General features: G+C 32.7%; 1 protein-coding gene across 1 annotated transcript; it reads left to right on the top strand.

Annotated features, from left to right (window-relative positions):
- The first annotated feature begins 8,718 nt into the window (after positions 1-8,718).
- LOC134690487 (serine protease inhibitor Cvsi-2-like) lies at positions 8,719-13,181 on the top strand. Its single transcript, XM_063550461.1, has 3 exons — positions 8,719-8,816; positions 11,108-11,227; positions 13,033-13,181. The coding sequence occupies exons 1-3, from the start codon at positions 8,774-8,776 to the stop codon at positions 13,137-13,139; spliced, it is 270 nt and encodes an 89-aa protein (XP_063406531.1). The 5' UTR covers positions 8,719-8,773; the 3' UTR covers positions 13,140-13,181.
- The last annotated feature ends 2,161 nt before the right edge of the window (positions 13,182-15,342 follow it).

The raw sequence follows: 15,342 nt of genomic DNA, 5'->3' as shown, positions 1-15,342 counted from the left end.
GAGGTTTGAGTCGCCTTTGGAATAAGAAGAAAGCTTATTATTCATTTACCTATTTTAATACTGTTTAAAGTCCTAAGAAACCTCAAATAAAAAAAAATAATGCATATGTTTTTTTAAAACTAATGGATAGTTTTCATTATAAAACTTATGTACATATACTTTTTTTCTGAAGAAAATTCTTTTTTGTATTTCATATTTAGAAGAAGTTTACTTTATTTTCATTGATTCCTTCCAGGAAGCAATTCCCCCTACATATTTTCCGTATGCAAAGTGACCTCAGTGTGACCCATCTCGTAAAAATCTGGTGATCATAATACGCATGGATGTCCTTAAGATAAACTATTATCTTAATTTACATGATAAACATGTACTCAATTTCTGTGCTTTATGTTGATTTTTTGTCGATTGTTGAACAGGTGACAATTGTTAAACTACGGCTTCAAAACACAAACTTTAATTAACTGCCATATTTTCACAACAATACTGACCGATTGAAAAAAAAATTGACGATTGTACAAAATTTACACGAAAAAAATGATAAATTCCTGCACAGAAGACTAAGTTTATGATGTTTGTATGCATTGGTTCAAAAATTGGAAGAACATTATTTTTCACCGGTCACTCATTACTTATGACTTTAAGTTATTAAATCTTTTCATAAAGTACCAGAGATATTCAGTTACCTCCTATTAAATACTATGATCTACTATGATAGCATACTTTATACTGATTCCAAAAATGCTAGTATCTGTGTTTTAACTTGAAAAGGGGAGATAATTTGCTCTCCCCTTTTTCTGAAGTAACATCATGTGTAATATAATAACTTTGATTCGACCAGTTCTAAAAAATATCAGGTTTCTATGAACATTTGCATGGAACAAATAAGGGATATCATTTGCTACTCTCAGTTTACACACGTTTACTTCTGCTTTCATATGGCTGATAAATCAAGACTAACTTTGTTTGAAATATATGGTTTATTCACTTCAAATCCTGACAATTCAACCGTTTTGGGAGCCTCATATTTATTGCTACTTTTCCATTAGATATGTACAAAAATGACTACTCCAGGTTTACACCTGATCTATTTTCAAGGTCATATGTCTATTAACATAATTGACCCTATAGCTTCATCATATACCAAACTATAAACAATAAACATTAAGTTTAGGTATCAAAAAGGCACTTAATCTTCCAATTGTTTTGAACTGAATATTTCAAAATTTTGCTCCATACTTTCGGATTTCATTTGAATAGCATTTATAAATAAAGGTCAAAATATAGAACATCAAACTAAGTTAACCTTTGACCTTGACATAATTTACATGGTCAAAGGTTAAGAAACTCAAATCAAAAGACTCAAATTTTACAATAAACTTATGTTAATGACAAGGTTTTTGAGATTCCCCATTAATTATATTAAGTATTTTTCAAAATTCAGAGAATAACATTTTCTGTTGACCTTTACCTTAATTTACCTTACCTCTTTAAAACCATGTCAGATGGTTTCATCGACATACCATTTATACTAAACACATAGCTATATATAGAGTGAAATAGCCTCAGTCAAACAAGGGAAATAAACTAATAGCCACAGTCAAACAAGTGAAATAAACTAATAGCTTCAGTCAAACAAGGGAAATAAACTAATAGCCACATTCAAACAAGGGAAATAAACTAATAGCCACAGTCAAAAAAGTGAAATAAACTGATAGCTTCAGTCAAACAAGTGAAATAAGCTAGTAGCCTCAGTCAAACAAGTGAAATAAACTAATAGCTTCAGTCAAACAAGTGAAATTAACTAATAGTCTCAGTCAAACAAGTGAAATAAACTAATAGCCACAGTCAAACAAGTGAAATAAACTAATAGCTTCAGTCAAACAAGGGAAATAAACTAATAGCTACAGTCAAACAAGTGAAATAAACAAATAGCCTCAGTCAAACAAGTGAAATAAGACTAGTAGCCTCAGTCAAACAAGTGAAATAAACTAATAGCTTCAGTCAAACAAGTAAAATAAACTAATTGCCTCAGTCAAACAAGGGAAATAAACTAATAGCCACAGTCAAACAAGGGAAATAAACTAATTGCCACAGTCAAAAAAGTGAAATAAACTGATAGCTTCAGTCAAACAAGTGAAATAAGATAGTAGCCTCAGTCAAACAAGTGAAATACACTAATAGCTTCAGTCAAACAAGTGAAATTAACTAATAGTCTCAGCCAAACAAGTGAAATAAACTAATAGCCACAGTCAAACAAGTGAAATAAACTAATAGCTTCAGTCAAACAAGGGAAATAAACTAATTGCCTCAGTCAAACAAGTGAAATAAACTAATTGCCTCAGTCAAACAAATGAAATAAACTAATAGCCTCAGTCAAACAAGTGAAATAAACTAATAGCCTCAGTCAAACAAGTGAAATAAACTAATAGCTTCAGTCAAACAAATGAAATAAACTAATAGCCTCAATCAAACAAGTGAAATAAACTAATAGCCTCAGTCAAACAAATGAAATAAACTAATAGCCTCAGTCAAACAAGTGAAATAAACTAATAGCCTCAGTCAAACAAGTGAAATAGACTAGTAGCCTCAGTCAAACAAGTGAAATAAACTAATAGCCTCAGTCAAACAAATGAAATAAACTAATAGCCTCAGTCAAACAAGTGAAATAAACTAATAGCCTCAGTCAAACAAGTGAAATAAACTAATAGCCTCAGTCAAACAAGTGAAATAAACTCATAGCCTCAATCAAACAAGTGAAATAGACTAATAGCCTCAGTCAAACAAATGAAATAAACTAATAGCCTCAGTCAAACAAATGAAATAAACTAATAGCCTCAGTCAAACAAGTGAAATAAACTAATAGCCTCAGTCAAACAAATGAAATAAACTAATAGCCTCAGTCAAACAAGTGAAATAAACTAATAGCCTCAGTCAAACAAGTGAAATAAATTAAAAGCTTCAGTCAAACAAGTGAATTAAACTAATAGCCTCAGTCAAACAAGTGAATTAAACTAGTAGCCTCAGTCAAACAAGTGAAATAAACTAATAGCCTCAGTCAAACAAATGAAATAAACTAATAGCCTCAGTCAAACAAGTGAAATAAACTAATAGCCTCAGTCAAACAAGTGAAATAAACTAATAGCCTCAGTCAAACAAGTGAAATAAACTAATAGCCTCAATCAAACAAGTGAAATAGACTAATAGCCTCAGTCAAACAAATGAAATAAACTAATAGCCTCAGTCAAACAAATGAAATAAACTAATAGCCTCAGTCAAACAAGTGAAATAAACTAATAGCCTCAGTCAAACAAATGAAATAAACTAATAGCCTCAGTCAAACAAGTGAAATAAACAAATAGCCTCAGTCAAACAAGTGAAATAAACTAAAAGCTTCAGTCAAACAAGTGAATTAAACTAATAGCCTCAGTCAAACAAGTGAAATAAACTAATAGCCTCAGTCAAACAAGTGAAATGAACTAATAGCCTCAATCAAACAAGTGAAATAGACTAATAACCTCAGTCAAACAAATGAAATAAACTAATAGCCTCAGTCAAACAAGTGAAATAAACTAATAGCCTCAGTCAAACAAATGAAATAAACTAATAGCCTCAGTCAAACAAGTGAAATAAACTAATAGCCTCAGTCAAACAAGTGAAATAAATTAAAAGCTTCAGTCAAACAAGTGAATTAAACTAATAGCTTCAGTCAAACAAGTGAAATAAACTAGTAGCCTCAGTCAAACAAGTGAAATAAACTAATAGCCTCAGTCAAACAAATGAAATAAACTAATAGCCTCAGTCAAACAAGTGAAATAAACTAATAGCCTCAGTCAAACAAGTGAAATAAACTAATAGCTTCAGTCAAACAAGTGAAATAAACTAATAGCCTCAATCAAACAAGTGAAATAGACTAATAGCCTCAGTCAAACAAATGAAATAGACTAATAGCCTCAGTCAAACAAATGAAATAAACTAATAGCCTCAGTCAAACAAGTGAAATAAACTAATAGCCTCAGTCAAACAAATGAAATAAACTAATAGCCTCAGTCAAACAAGTGAAATAAACTAATAGCCTCAGTCAAACAAGTGAAATAAACTAAAAGCTTCAGTCAAACAAGTGAATTAAACTAATAGCCTCAGTCAAACAAGTGAAATAAACTTATAGCCTCAGTCAAACAAGTGAAATAAATTAAAAGCTTCAGTCAAACAAGTGAATTAAACTAATAGCCTCAGTCAAACAAGTGAAATAAACTAATAGCCTCAGTCCTCAGTCAAACAAGTGAAATAAACTAATAGCTGCAGTCAAACAAGTGAAATAAACTAATAGCCTCAGTCAAACAAGTGAAATAAACTAATAGCTTCAGTCAAACAAGTGAAGTAAACTAATAGCCTCAGTCAAACAAGTGAAATAAACTAATAGCCTCAGTCAAACAAGTGAAATTAACTAATAGCCTCAGTCAAACAAGTAAAATAAACTAATAGCTGCAGTCAAACAAGTGAAATAAACTAATAGCCTCAGTCAAACAAGTGAAATAAACTGATAGCTTCAGTCAAACAAGTGAAATAAGCTAGTAGCCTCAGTCAAACAAGTGAAATAAACTAATAGCTTCAGTCAAACAAGTGAAATTAACTAATAGTTTCAGCCAAACAAGTGAAATAAACTAATAGCCTCAATCAAACAAGTGAAATAAACTAATAGCTTCAGTCAAACAAGTGAAATAAACTAATAGCTTCAGTCAAACAAGTAAAATAAACTAGTAGCCTCAGTCAAACAAGTGAAATAAACTTATAGCCTCAATCAAACAAGTGAAATAAACTAATAGCTTCAGTCAAACAAGTGAAATAAACTAGTAGCCTCAGTCAAACAAGTGAAATAAGCTTAAAGCTTCAGTCAAACAAGTGAAATAAAGTAGTAGCTTCAGTCAAACAGTGAAATAAACTAGTAGCTTCAGTCAAACAAGTGAAATAAACTAGTAGCCTCAGTCGAACAAGTGAAATAAATTAGTAGCCTCAGTCAAACAAGTGAAATAAACTAATAGCTTCAGTCAAACAAGTGAAATAAACTAGTAGCTTCAGTCAAACAAGTGAAATAAACTAATAGCCTCAGTCAAACAAGTGAAATAAACTAATAGTCTCAGTCAAACAAGTGAAATAAACTAATAGCTTCAGTCAATCAAGTGAAATTAACTAATGGCCTCAGTCAAACAAGTGAAATAAACTAATAGCCTCAGTCAAACAAGTGAATTATCAGATTAAAATCTGGCTGAAAAAAAACCAACAAAATGAAAACGTCTTTCAAAGCCGTTTTCATTTTGTAAGTTTCCATAGAATTGGCGAAAAATAATACAGAAAAAATGTGTTTATAAGAAAGTTAACAACAGGGAATGTGTGTTGCTCATTGTTGAAAGTCATACAGTGAACTATAATAAAATTGAGAATGGAAATGGGGAATGTATCAAAGAGACAACAGCCCTACAATAGAAAAAACAACAGCATAAGTTAACCAGGAATTCCCGCACCTAAAGGCGTTCTTCAGCTGGCCCCTAAACAATTATATACTTGTTTACATCCACATCCTTCGGTCCTGGGTGGAAATCTGTCTAATGGGCAATCATATTACATGTACATAATATACATTTTATATATTACAGTATTGGCATGACCAAAATATACGGAACTTATTAAATTAGCCAGTTGAATTTCAAAGGACTCTTGTTTGTTTATACTTTCAATTGAATCATACATTTCAAACACTTAAAGGCTGAATCTAACATTACAAATTCTTACAAGCTGAATCTAACATTACAAATACTTACAGGCTGAATTTAACATTGCAAATACTTACAGGCTGAATTTAACATTGCAAATACTTACAGGCTATATTTGACATTGCAAATGTTTTAGGGTGAATATCTTAGAAAATATTACAGGAATATGTTGGAGATCTAAGTGCACACATTCCTTAAAGCATATAAATCCGTCAAATTCAACTTGACAGCTTCACATGCAGACTGTAGAAAAAGTTCACTGTTACGTGACGATTTTATCAGATTTGTTAATACAGTATGTTTCAGTATTTTACGATGTCAGTCTGGCAGTGTTTTTTTTTTTACCTTGACCTTATTTTCAGAGTTGAATTCCTAGTTGTGTGTGGATTTTGATAAGCAATATGTATATAATTATATTTGGTGTGTCATCATTTATGGAATGATTGTAAGGCATGTATCCTCAGATATTGTCCGCAATTTCATAGTTCCTTGTCAATATTGCGTTTTCGTGGTTTGGTAAGTATCGTGCATACTTTGAGTCGTAAACTTTATTTGGTGTAAGGAATGTTTGTAAGGTGAACTTTATTTGGTGTAAGGAATGTTTGTAAGGTGAACTTTATTTGGTGTAAGAAATGTTTGTAAGGTGAACTTTATTTGGTGTATGGAATGTTTGTAAGGTGAACTTTATTTGGTGTAAGGAATGTTTGTAAGGTGAACTTTATTTGGTGTAAGGAATGTTTGTAAGGTGAACTTTATTTGGTGTAAGGAATGTTTGTAAGGTGAACTTTATTTGGTGTAAGAAATGTTTGTAAGGTGAACTTTATTTGGTGTATGGAATGTTTGTAAGGTGAACTTTATTTGGTGTAAGGAATGTTTGTAAGGTGAACTTTATTTGGTGTAAGGAATGTTTGTAAGGTGAACTTTATTTGGTGTATGGAATGTTTGTAAGGTGAACTTTATTTGGTGTATGGAATGTTTGTAAGGTGAACTTTATTTGTGACTTGGTTCATCTGACCTTCACCTCATTTTCTTGGATCATGTTAATTTTATGTGATACTGGTAATAAATCTGTTTATTTATGGCTATGAACATATATTCATTTACATCCTGTTTTTAGTAAGATTTTAAATTCTTACTAGGCCATGAACTTTATTTTCAAAATCACACCTCCCCTCATAAAGACACTTGGTCGTCTCATAAACTCAAAAAATGGTTGTCATGGAAATATATTAAGCTCAACCTTTATGGCATATCGGAAATGGCTCTCTACTTCTGTAATCTTTTTTTCAAGCCCTTGTCTTAATTTTAGGATCAACGGATAAGCGAGATAACGGAATATTGGGTCACGACCTGTCACAACTATGTGACAGGTCGTGACCCAATAAAATTATAATTATTAGGATAATTTATATCATAATAATTCTCGCTTACCTTGGTTTATTATTTTTGTTTCAATTACTTGTTGAAGTAGGGGCGGTTCCCGTATTTAGGTTTAGGGGAGGAATAATCTTTATTAAGGTGCAAACGTATGCTTTGCATATTTAAGGGGGGGGGGGGGCACACCTCCGCCTGATTTAGCCTCAGCTCAATTTTGAAATTACTCCTCTTCTCTGTCATTTTCGACATGTCAAAAGTGTATACCACCCCTAAAGAAAACCAATGTCTATTTATTCATTAAAGTCTTTAAAGTTGAACAATGACCACGATTTATTTTAAGTTTAAACTGTATTGCATTCAAATAAATTGAATTGGATTAGGCAACATGCATGTCTATGCAAGCAATCACCTTTACAATGAAACACAAAACATATAGTAAGCGTTGATATTTATGAAGATAAGATAATATGATGAGACAACACTCCACAAGAGACCAAAATGACACAGAAAAAAATAACAACTATAGGTCACCGTATGGTCTTCAATAATGAACAAAGCCCATGGGCAGCTATAAATTGCCCCGAAATGACAAAATGAAAGAGCACCAATGGGTCCATAGTTATAAATATAAGTCTTATTTACATAGGTATTATAACCCTCTATATACAGTCAAACCTGTATTAACAACACTTTCACTAAAATTAATTTGGCTCGTTTAATTTTCATAAAATTTTGTCAAAGTAAATACTATAACTAAAATAAATGTATACAATTTTTTTTTTTTGAACCAACCGTTTTGTCAGCAAAATTACACTGTTATATAGCAATTTGACAACCATCAATTTTGATCATTGAGAAGCTAAATATTCCTTATATAAGACAACGTAATTAAAACGTTTAGCTGATTTTACAGAGTTATCTCCCTGTAGTGTTAGGTATCACCTTTTTAAAAAGATCACTCAAGACAAAACTATTCGATTTTTTATTTCAATAAAGGTTGTCTTTGAATACAGGTTTATTAAATGAAATAGCTTGCTGTTCGGTATGAGCTAAGGCTCCGTGTTGAAGACCGTACTTTGACCAATAATGGTTTACTTTTATAAATTATAACTTTGATGGAGATTTGTCTCATTGGGACTCATACCACATCTTCCTATATCTAATAATAAATGAAAATACGAATTAATTTTCCTGTAGTATGTTTCGGAACACTAAAAAGATCTAGGGAGATATGGTGTGAGTGCCAATGAGACAACTCTCCATCCAAATAACAACTTAAAATGAAGATTTATTTCATTGGCATTTATACCTCATCTTCCTATATCTATTGATAAATGAAATACGAATTAATTGTCTTGTAGTATGTTTCTGAACACTTAATAGATATAGGAAGATGTGATGTGAGTGCCAATGAGACAACTCTCCATCCAAATAACAACTTAAAAAAATTTATGGAACACTAAGTTTGTTTCATTTATAATTCGCCTAACTCGATCTGCTTATGTGGAGTCTCCAATAGTTCAGCTAGGTTTCACTGTATTTCTTGTCACGATATTTAAGATAAGACCATACATGTATATACGTATAACTGTAGTGAAAAGATCCCACTTTTGATCTTGATTACAATCATGAAGTGTGTATTAGCTTTTGTTTTCGTTGTTGTTCTTTCAGGTAATGTGACAGTATTTATAAGTAGTCTTTTGCTGGGGTGCATTTTTTTTGTATGTTATGTAAGTTGTTGAATATCCGGCTTCAGAGGAGCATCCAGGATTTTTGAAAAGGGGGGGATTAATTTCCGATATTGTCCCCCATTAAATATATACAATTTTTTGTATGATTTTATAATACATAAAATATGTATACATATCGTAAAAGATGTGGAATCTATTTTTTGCGATTAAAAGGGGGGATGAAGTACGCCTTTTGCACCCCTTAATATGCTACTGTTAATGGATCTAATTTATCAAGTTCTTTTAATAATTACTGAACTTGCAACATTTTCCGTTTCATAAATCATCATCAACGAATTCTTTCAATCACATGTAATAATCTATTTTGCACCATTGCTGCCAAATTGGTGATGTTGTATGATTCCTGTCGAGACAACTATCATTCAGAGTTCACATGACGTGGATTTTAGCAAGTATAGAGGTTACTCTAGGACATCTCAACGATAAGATAACTGTATAGTAAGCTATAAAAGGCGCCGACATGAAAAGTCATCACGGTGAAAGAATTAAAATGAGAAAAACTAGCGGAATTATCTATAACAATATAATTAACGAAAAAACAAATATGACAAGACAGGAACAAACGACTTCCAATCTCAGAGGCGTATTTAAAGGGGGCAGGGTGACCGTGTCCCACGTACTTTTGTGGGAAACGTTTGATTGCTTATTTATTTAATTTTAACGAAGCACTACAGACCCCCCTCACTACAGTATGACTGTACCGACCATCCTGATTATCCATTGAAATGTCTCCCAATAAACCAGGCGCGTAGCAACCCGTACGCAAAAACGCAGTTGCGTACACATAGAAAATTTCACAAAAATAAAAATATGGTAAATTTAGTAAGAATAAAACTAAAGTAATGAAATTAATAAAAAAATATATACAAATATGTTAATGGTCACTTTGTAGCTATATTCCATTCCGAAAACTAGTCTTCCCTTTTCATTTACGAAACCAGCATCGTGATTCTGTTGTTGATGCAAACAATTTAAAATGGATGAGTCCTCCAGGTGTCAATACACAATTGTCACTCACGTCTTTATACCTCCTTACCCTGACATCTTTTTTGAAGATTCCAAAATAACTGATGAAATAAAATGTATACCCGGGAACCTTTCAGATACTTTTATGTATTTCCATGTATGCCGGTCTAGGCGGCAACGGCAGAACGGTCTTTTAGTACCATGAGAAGAGTGAAGACCAACTTGAGAAATACAATGAAAACGAATCTTTTATCTGGACTCGGTCTTTTGAACATATACCGAGAAAAAAATTAAAGCAGACAAGGTTTTGGACATCTTTAGTAGAAAAAAGCAACAGAAAAAGGGCATTGATTTTTCAGAATTATCTTGGGGAGAAAAAAAGCTGAAACACACTGCTTGTTCACTCATAAAATAAAAGATAAAGATATGTGATTCGAATTTTTATCATGTATTTTTTCAATAAAAGAAATACCATTTAATTTGCAAAGTGTTGGCTTAAAAATTAGTTTGTTTTCTAATTTAAAGTGGTTCAGCATGACTTGGAAAAAAATAAAATATACCTTATCAAGTCATTTTAACCAACTACACATAAGAAAAAAAAAAAAAAAATGTTGAGACAACAGTACAGGTTTCATTATTTTTCTCTGATTACTAGTATTTATTTCCAAAGTTGACTTGTTTCTCCTGAAAGTAAGATTTCTGTGAGGTAATTTTAAGTCCTCGGAAATTGCGAGAATGCAGGATTTTGCACCGTTTTCCCCAGACCCCCGGCCGTTTGACTTCCTTCTCCTGCATTGCGTACACATCAAAATTGCCTAGCTACGCCCCTGTAAACTAAACTAATACTAATCAATTTATGTAATGTTTTTTTCAAGACAGAACACAAATTGCAATTGAAAACAATTCCGACTATTCAACGACAAAGGACCAGAAAACTTTAAAATAACATTTTCCTGTAAAGTTATACTGAGATTTTAACATTTGTCTTTACCTACCATTTTATATTTGTTTGTATAGTGGTGTATGGAGATAGATGTCAAGTAGCAAGTGACTGTACAATGAAATATTTATATTTTTATATTTGTTTGTATAGTCGTGTACGGAGAGAGATGTCAAGTAGCAAGTGATTGTACAATGAAATCTTTATATTTTTGTATTTGTTTGTCTAGTGGTGTATGGAGAGAGATGTCAAGTAGCAAGTGACTGTACAATGAAATATTTATATTTTTGTATTTGTTTGTCTAGTGGTGTATGGAGAGAGATGTCAAATAGCAAGTGACTGTACATTGGAATCATGCGGAAACGGTGCAATGGTGGAATGCAACGACGAAAACTTGTGTACCTGTCGCGACGCAACAGCAACCAGTATGTTTGTTTTTTATATTTTTACATTCGGTTTTGTAAACTGAAGGTTCTCTCTTGTTTTCTGTAGTAATTGGCCACAATGTTGATGAAGATCATTTATAATTTATATTAATTACACAGGACATAAATCCCAGTAAATCACAATATGTATTTAACTTTAACCTAAAAAATCCTTTCAAACACGTCTTTGTTTTATGAAAATACTATTTAAAAAAGAATATAAACTGCATATATGTATGTGTTCTGAATAAAACTATTGGTACACAATGGTAACAATAAATTGTTTCGTAACATTTTAAAATAATAATATTCATTTCAAGGGTAAACATCACAATTATGCAAAGCCTTAAAAATATGTAATGGTTTTTTTTATCAATTGTATTGACAAATTGAAACTTCAAATACAATATATTGGTACTTAAGAACAAATCTGATCGTAAAACATTATTGTGTACCAAAACTGCATTAATTTACCATATACAATACAGGTTTCACCTTCATGAAGCGGCTCATTATCATAATTTCCATCGTTTCCTGTTATGGCGTGTGTCGATTTTTCTGGGTACGATTTACAAATAAAAAATATTTCAGTTCTTGCTTTAAGTTCACTATACCTATGACGTAAAAACTATATTTACAATCTAGAATTTCAAAGCTTGCATATTTTCTCTTTAGTTTATATTTTTGCTCATTATTTTCTTTGCTTAATTTAATTTAACATTGAGTCTCCATTATTATGTATAATACCTTAATTTTTTTGTGGCCCATTCTTATATATTCTATATCTGTTTGGCATTTTTTTTTCTAATATCGGCCCATTACAGGGGCGGATCCAGCCATTTTAAAAAGGAGGGGGGGGGGGGTTGTATCTATATGTCTCCATTCAAATGCATTGATCGTCCAAAAAAAGGGGGGTTCCAACCCCCTGAACCCTCTCCCTGGATCCGCCACTGCATTACTCTTCATTCTTTAAACCTCACCCAGTCCATCACACACTGTTAGAACATGTTTTTTATGCCCCATTTATGGGCATTATGTTTTCTGGTCTGTGCATCCGTCCGTCCGTCCGTTCGTCCTGCTTCAGGTTAAAATTTTTGGTCGAGGTAGTTTTTGATGAAATTGAGGTCCAATCAACTTGAAACTTAGTAAGCATGTTCCCTATGATATAATCTTTCTAATGTTCATGCCAAATTAGAAATTGTATCCCTTGAACATAGAAAATTATATTGCGGATGGGACATCCGTGTACTTAAGACACATTCTTGTTGTATATATACATGTAGTTCATCATAGTTCAGTATGCTTTTCTTCAACACAATCATTTTCCTTTTGAATCCTCTACAGATATAATTTGTGTTTGTATGTATTGGGAGAGGCGGTTATAAGAGTTGGTTCATCCTTTTACAAAAGCTATAATAGTATCCGCCAATGTAAAAACGAGTAAAAAATAAATGTTTTCTACTACGAACAAATTAACCGCTTCAGAATTGAAAGGACTGTAATAGATTCAATGTTTGTGGAATTAACGTCATGTCATTGGTCGAATATCAATTTATAAGAGATTACCAGCTAATCGCAACGGTTTTAGTTTTTGAATTCAAAGGACTGTGGTAAATTCAATGTTGGTAAAACTAGGGTCGACTCATGCCATCTGTTTAATATCATTTTTAAAGAGATGATCAGCCAATCGCAACGGTTTTGGTGTTTTCTTTTGACAATATTACCAAGAATGCTTCATATTCGGACTGGGAATGGCGAATAATCAATATCCGTTCTATAACTTTCATTCATTTCTTTTCTTTCAGCCTGCCATACAGCGAAAGACTGTGACCACCATGGGCCATGCCATGAACATGGTCACGGACACCACGCCTCATGGCATTGCTTTGATGGAGCATGCAGATGTATCTAAGCACCGAATTGAGTGATTGAAATAAACATTACATTTTCTCAGTGTTTAACGTTTTTCTTGGTAGCAACACAGTACATCGTCAAAAATAATAAAAATTCTATAACGGTCAGACTTTATGAGACAGCTTATCATTATATATTTAAAAGAATTATAAAAAGAAAATGGGGGTCACCGGGCAAATTTGTTAAGGCATTAAAATGGATAAAACCAGAGGATTCCGAAAATCTGACCAAAATTTCAAAACATGCCAAGCCAGCTTCCTTAAAAAAAAGATCGCTTACAAACTATACACACGAATAAAAAAAGTACAACACACAACTATTATTGCAAAAATGTATATAATATTTTCTTTCAAATGCTTGTATCTAAAAATTCCTTTCCAAGTAACATATGATTCATACTGGTGTTTTTTTAATTTATTTCTGTCGGAGCATACCAGGGAGAGAACAGCGAGCTAGTTCAAGCTAAAACTTATCTGTTCTTTTTCAATATTTTTGATGTTTTATAAAATTGAAAATGGGAATGGGGAATACACAATATATGTCAATAAGACAACAACCCTTTAACGTCTTCAACGCAGCGAAAAAATCCCGCAACCGGTGGTGGGCTCCTCAATACAAATGTTCAGTGAAAATGGACGTCATATTTAAGTCCGTTATCTCTCGGTATGAAATAAACTCACCATAGATACCAGGACTAAAATTTGTATATACGCCAGACGCGCGTTTCGTCTACTAAAGACTCATCAGTGACGCTCGAATCCAAAAAGTTAAAAAGGCTAAAAAAGTACGAAGTTGAAGAGCTTTGAGGACCAAAATTCCTCAAAGTGTTGCCAAATACAGCTAAGGTCATCTATGCCTGAGGTAGAAAAGCCTTAGTATTTCAAAAAATTCTAAATTTTGTAAACAGTAAATTTACAACTATAACCATATCAATGACAATTCATGTCAGCACAAAAGTGCTGACTACTGGGCTTGGGAAATAATCATAGATACCAGGACCAACATGTTTCCGTCCTGGTATCCATGTAACATTCGTAACTGGACAATACACTAGGGTTATATTCTGCTGTTTGACACATACCCGGTTTCCAATCTCAATTTTAAATGAACCACTGGACATTACACATCAACTAAATGCATCTTCGTGGTTACGTTTTATCAAATCAACACGTTTTGGTCCTGGTGTCCATGTAATATACACCACTGGACAGTAAACATCAATACGCCTTAGTATTCACATGGAATAAAGTCAATATTTTTTTCGTTCTGGTATCCATACAATATTCGCCACTGGACATAACACATCAACACGCCTTAGAAGTCATCATTATGGTATCAAATCAACATGTTTTCGTCCTGGTCTCTATATGTAATATTCCCCACTTGACATCACGAGGCTTCAAATCAACATGACATTAATATATCATTCATGCAAGTACAAATGTAGCCCTATCTTTTGCAACAATAAAAACATAGGGTCATGCGGCATTTTTGGGCATTCACATGGCCTTGTTTACAAACAATGTACATTCGCACTGAATTCCTATACTGACCCCCATTACTTTTCAACCCTGAAGGGAAACAAATTAGTACATTCAGCATATATATATTTTTTTTTTTTTTCAACTCTAGTTTTGATCCATCTACCAAAAAAATATTTATTACAAACAGTATCTGCCAATCAGAAGAGCATATAACTTCAGTGTTATACAGAAAGCTCTCCCCTAAATGGGCGGTCCCTGATGACGTATGTTTATTTACTGAATTTACCCCCGTATGTGTCTGCAGAAAACTAGTAGTACACATTGTAGACAAAATGTAGTTCCTACGAGTAGCTGTTACTTTGTGCAAAAGTAAAAGACAATGAGCAATGAATTGATACAAATTGAAAGGCTCCACGTTACAGGGTGACGGTAGAACCCGTGACGGAAGTTTCACGTGAATAATGAAATAAATATTTGAAAGTATGATGTGTTTGCCTTGTTGCCCAAATCGGAAGTACCTGTTCTTATACTATGATCCACTTTTCGGGAACCAGTGTGCTCTACCATGTAATATGTTGCTTTTTCTCATCACAGTCAAGTCGGGATCAGATAATTTGGCTATCAAATAAATGCCACTTTGTTGTAACTTAAGTCGAAATAGTCATCAATGCTTAAGATTGCATAGTGGTTTTATTTTAGAAAACACATTTGAAGCAA

Source organism: Mytilus trossulus, chromosome 11, assembly GCF_036588685.1.
Source record: "Mytilus trossulus isolate FHL-02 chromosome 11, PNRI_Mtr1.1.1.hap1, whole genome shotgun sequence".
In the NCBI taxonomy this organism is placed as follows: domain Eukaryota; kingdom Metazoa; phylum Mollusca; class Bivalvia; order Mytilida; family Mytilidae; genus Mytilus; species Mytilus trossulus.
Note: the sequence above shows the minus strand (reverse complement) of the source record. Positions and strands in the feature narration are given on the sequence as shown.

Excerpts from the sequence above, each read along its gene's own strand:
- LOC134690487 (XM_063550461.1), top strand. The coding sequence starts at position 8,774 with ATGAAGTGTGTATTAGCTTTTGTTTTCGTTGTTGTTCTTTCAG. Across the intron at positions 8,817-11,107 it reads TTTCGTTGTTGTTCTTTCAG|TGGTGTATGGAGAGAGATGT; the intron begins GTAATGTGACAG and ends TTGTTTGTCTAG. Across the intron at positions 11,228-13,032 it reads TCGCGACGCAACAGCAACCA|CCTGCCATACAGCGAAAGAC; the intron begins GTATGTTTGTTT and ends CTTTTCTTTCAG.